Below are 5299 nucleotides of genomic sequence, written 5' to 3'. Positions count from 1 at the left end.
TACATTACATTACAAATTTGATTACATTACATTGTATTAAAATACATAGACATATAGTGCAACACAAATACCCAATACAGATATACCATAGCATCTCAAATAGGTAGTTTCACTGTGCTCACCACCTTCGAACGCCTACCAGTAGAGGCCATGCTCCAACAAATTGCTGCTGATTGCACCATCTTTTTCTCCTAGCTATACGGCTCATTTGAGCGCAGTAAATCCTTTCATACCGTTACCCATCTAATTATCCTTGTTTGAAGGACTTATCATTAACCCTAACCACAAATCAAAATATTTCCTTCACAGGCTTAACAGCCCCAAAAACAGGTTACTTGATTGACAATAGTGTACTAAACTCTGGACGATGGAAAGGTTAAGTAAAATTGAACAAAGCTACAGTATGTTAATTTTAACAAAATTGTACAACACCTCGATGATGTGAGGATAATGCTACAAAGACCTATAAGCAACCCTGTCAATTACCATTGACATATTGAACATGGACTCGAAAACATATATACAACATCTGAAACTCGTTACTGCTAAATGCTTCAAAACTCTGGAGGAAATTCTACTTTCTTCCAACATAAGCTGATAATTTAGACAGGTCTGGAATCCAGAATGATAGTTCAGAAGACCCGGTCGCAAATGTAAGACTTCCCGGAGCCCATTTTATTACATGAGGCTCCGTTTCATAAGTCATCCAACTTGTAACCTGGATATGCCACACAAAACATGTTACTATATCAAATAAAATAATAAAGATGCAATAAAAAGAATGCAACTAAAAATATTAAGAAATGTTGAGTGTACTGACATTCTATCTGTTCATCTACAAATCTATATTGTGCCATTCTCATACATAACAGAACATCATCTTGCATTATTATTCATCTCAAATGCAAACTGTAATTATTGGTAATTGTATCTATCATGGAACCAATTGAACTAAAAGCTACTTGGCCCTTCAACCAAGATACATTTTTCTTTCTACTTTGCCCTTCAACCAAGATATGTACAGGGGCTTTGCAGTCAACCTAGAAGTTATGATGGATGCAAGAGCTCAAAAGAATCCATTTTAGTGACGGACTAAATAGCACGAACTTGGAAAGCTCTGGGGATTGGGCTTGTTAATGGTTGCTAACCTCAAATCATATTCTAAAATCTGGTCATATATACCATCATTAATTAGGTTATAGCATGTATCGCCATGAGGGATGCATAGAAAAAAGAAAGATGCTTATCATACTTCTTTGCCACTCCTTACACTCCAAGCATGCACACGACCATCACCAGAACCTGTAAATATCAGAAACCAATATAATTAGCATTCAGAAGACTAAGATCCGATAAAACCAACATAATTTTTGGGTTTGACAGCAAGTCAAATGCAATTTTATATCTTTTCAATCAATACTAAACCAAGGATCAAGGTAAAAGAATCTGCTAGAGGTTATTACATGCCACAAATGATATGCAGCAGCAAAATGATTGTACCACACAAGTTTACATATTCTACCAACCTTCCCCCAACCAGGCCCAAGAATAATGACAGCTGAAGCAATACCTGATAGGACAAACATCCCTTCAGGGCTGAAAGATGCCTCTAACGTTGAGTTGGTTGAAACCGGTTTCACATTGTATGTTGATAACTATAATAGCAAAAAACAGAAGCACGTCAAAAGGAGACACTCAAGCAATCTACAATAAATGAACAAGGGTGTTTTAAATGATTGCTTTCAAGTGCTCACAAGTGTTCCACGGAATGAATCTAGTACATGAATATGCCCATTCATAGTAGTGAGGAGCATAAGTCTCCCATCGCTGCTAAACTTTACAACATGCGCATCAGATACATCTCCCCCAACAGAAAAGATCTCAAAGGGGCCCTAAGAAGATTTGAGTTTCAACAATTTAAGTTCATTGAAAAAAGTTGTTAGAAATAAAACAAATTTGCAATAACCAACCCTCCACTACCTCAGGTGAAAATTCTGACCTTTTCATACATTCGAGAGTCAAACATTCTTATATATCCTCCAAAGGCAATTGCAAATACTAGCCCCTGATCATCATATGCTGTAGCTGGTCTTCCTTGTACATGTAAAAGACCCTATTACAGAGATGATAGATCAGCAAAAGATAAAGGAGATGGATAACTTGTTTATTAAGAAGAGTGCACATCTCAAGATATCAACCTGACACTTCTCAGCTCGTTGATCCCAAAGCAAAACAGTTCGATCAAGCGAACCAGAGACAAAGCAGTCTTTGCGAGAGCACAAGCTTAAAGAGACCACCCTTTAAACAAATTCAAGAAATGTTACGATTATCGCATATCTACCTCATAGTGAAATTAAATTTCCGACGGGACATCAAAATTCCAACCTGTCATGATGACCTTTAAAGTACCGCAAGTATTTGTTATCATTTAATGACAGAAGCCGCAAAGATTCTGAATAAAACAAATAAATAAAAGCAAAGAGCATAAGTAAATGATCTACTAGATGCAAAATGAAAATGAAGACAAGAATGAATAATCAAATTTTAGTAAAGAAAATAAATTAATCAGACCAGAATATTACAGACAAAAAATTTATTCCAATATACGTACCATCCCATCCATTTTTTGAGGAGTAGATAACAGTTGTAGGATGAGAAGTAAAGCAAACAAGATCAACCCCATACTTTTTGCTATTAATGGTCTTTAAACATCTGAGGATGGAATATTGATTTCAATCATTTATACCAATAAATAAAAGCAGGGAAAAACTAGAAATGAAGAATGTATGAAGACAAATCTGGCAGTCTATCTATGATGGATAAAAACTACAGTTTCAACAGTTAACAATGAGATTGAACTAAACAGCACAGCAGATTTGTAATTTCATTCCACATGGTTGATTCACAAAAGAGTACATCCATCATCATTGTGCCTCCTAAAACAATTTAATAAGCATAGCTTCATAATAATTTTGTAAGACTTTCTGTGTAGTTTCCTTCTGATTGGGCAGACAATGTGTAAAAACAAGCATTTGCAAACAATAGGCCCAACAAAGCCAGTTCAGGGAAAAGATTGGTTCAAGAATATGCAGTTGAACCTAGTACTTTCAACACTGCACCAAGCAATGAATAGTGAAGCCAGAAATTCAATCTAAAGTGAATCTGAACCTAGGGCTTGTCACTGGACCAAGCAATCAATAGTAAAGCCAGACATTCAACCTAGAGTTTCAATGGATTGTAACAGCCAGCCAATATCTCCAGCCCTTGCGAAAATGATCTCATGGGGCATCACTTCCTTACCTTTAATTCAAAATTTCAAATAAGCATTATGTTCTGACGCCTTCGTATTTGATATGAATAAATAACATAAAGCAAAAACGAAACAATTGGCAATATCATCACATAGAAAATGAAGAAGCACAATGGCAACTTTAACAAATAAAACTAAACGAGCAGAACATCATCAAAATAAACAAAGCCTGATGACAAGCATGATACTTACGTAGCATTGGCAACATCATAGAGGCGAATGGATTCATCATCGCTAGCAGTTACTAGATAGCTTGATGTCTTGTGGAAATCCATGGAACTGATTCTACCGTTCTGTATCAATAATGAAGAAATTTCAAAATAAAGGGAAAAAAAGTGCATATATACTGGAATCAGGGTTCTTTAAAACAGGTATGAAATGTAGAAATTACATAATCTCTGAAAACTATCCCCACTTCCATGCTCTGTAGAGTCTCTTCAGTGAGCTCTAACGATACTTTATCCTCTCTTTCCGTTTGAGTGCCTTTTTCACATATATAAATAATATTAAGAACAGACAAAAGAGAATATAATTAAACCCAAACTTTAGAAGAACTTTATGCTTACCAATCATCTTTTATGTATTTCAATAGCTGGATGATATGTATATGAAGGTGAAGATTCGCTCACAGAGAGACCTGTATAGTAATTGATTGCCAATAGTTTTAGACGTCTCAATTCTTACACAGCTGTGTGTTACAACCGGAGAATAGCTGCCGGTCAGTGGCGGAACTCCTAGATGACCCGGGGCTCAAATGAGTGACAATTGAGTCCAGCGACTGTAATACAAATATTAACAAATGATAAAGTTTAGAATTAAATACAATTGAATATCAGCACATGTAAATTCTAACCCTCAACAAGCAATTGAATATCAGTACATGTTAATTCTAAGTTTGCCAAAAAAAATTGCAGTTCTAACCCTTTGCAAATTAAATACTACAAATGGGAGCATCAAACTGGTCGCACCAGGAAACTTGACAAATGTGTACAATACAATTGAATACAAGTTTAGAATTAAACAAACACCATTCAATTAAATTAAACAAAGCAAAGCACCTACTTTCAATTAAACAAATAACAAAACACTCACTTTCAATTAAACAAAAATCATTCAATTAAACCTTCAATCAATTAAGCTTTTATCAGCAAAAACAGCAACAAAACAACAAAAGAACCAACAGCAATTCAATTAAGTTGTGCCTTCAGAGAACAATTTAAACCTTCATATTCAATTGAGATTACTGACCTGTGACCTGTCTGCCGAAGTTGATTTCTGTTTCAGTCGAAGAAGAGCGAAGGTTGCGGTGGCGGAAGGAACGGCGCCGGCGGTGGAGTCTGACCGGCATCCAGTGGAGTGGCGGACTCTATTCTCTCGTGCGATTTCCGTCTCTCGCAGCAATGCCGGTGCTTGTTATGGCTGTGGATTAAAAAGCCGTGCTTCGTTCTGCTTGGACGGGGTTTTGAGAGATTAATTAAAGTAACCGAGGGAGGTTGTGAGCAAAGCTGAGTTGGAGTTTTTTTTGTGAGCAGCTAAATACCGCACTCAAATTACTATCGCCGCCTTCATTTGGACTTTTTTGCCCTTCTCATAATTTTGATCAAAAACTAAAAATTCTCTCTCCAAAATCATAAACGCGAAAAACAATAATTGAAATTATAAAAATAATTGATGTGTAACAACCTGAACCACGAAAATGGACGATTACGAGTCGGAAACATTAAAATTTATGTTTTTTTTATCAAAGAACTCATGAAAATAATACATATTTTTCATGACGATTTTGTATTTTTTGTCACAAAAAATTGGGGAATTTTGCATTTTTCGTCATAAAAAATTGAACGATTTAGTATTTTTCGTCACTAAAAATTTTACGATTTTACACATTCAAAATTTGGCCTAAACGGATGCGGCATCCGTTCGGCCCATGGTGGGAGCGGACGTGGCACTCCGCCCCACCAATGGTGAGAATGGATGGCGCATCCGCCC

At 36.1% G+C, this 5299-nt stretch overlaps 1 protein-coding gene across 1 annotated transcript; it reads right to left on the bottom strand.

Moving 5' to 3' along the window:
- Positions 1 to 354: 354 nt before the first annotated feature.
- Positions 355 to 4812, bottom strand: LOC136209851 (protein ANTHESIS POMOTING FACTOR 1). The gene is made up of 12 exons (XM_066001448.1): positions 4559 to 4812; positions 3877 to 4088; positions 3702 to 3793; positions 3503 to 3603; positions 2612 to 2712; positions 2386 to 2452; positions 2199 to 2298; positions 2000 to 2113; positions 1755 to 1892; positions 1571 to 1655; positions 1253 to 1302; positions 355 to 718 (listed from the first exon to the last, which is right to left on the bottom strand). The coding sequence occupies exons 2-12, from the start codon at positions 3881 to 3883 to the stop codon at positions 575 to 577; spliced, it is 999 nt and encodes a 332-aa protein (XP_065857520.1). The 5' UTR covers positions 3884 to 4088; positions 4559 to 4812; the 3' UTR covers positions 355 to 574.
- Between the last annotated feature and the right edge of the window lie 487 nt (positions 4813 to 5299).

This window comes from Euphorbia lathyris, chromosome 10 (genome assembly GCF_963576675.1).
Source record: "Euphorbia lathyris chromosome 10, ddEupLath1.1, whole genome shotgun sequence".
Taxonomy (NCBI): domain Eukaryota; kingdom Viridiplantae; phylum Streptophyta; class Magnoliopsida; order Malpighiales; family Euphorbiaceae; genus Euphorbia; species Euphorbia lathyris.
The sequence above is the reverse complement of the archived record's forward strand: the minus strand, read 5'-3'. Positions and strand labels throughout refer to the sequence as shown.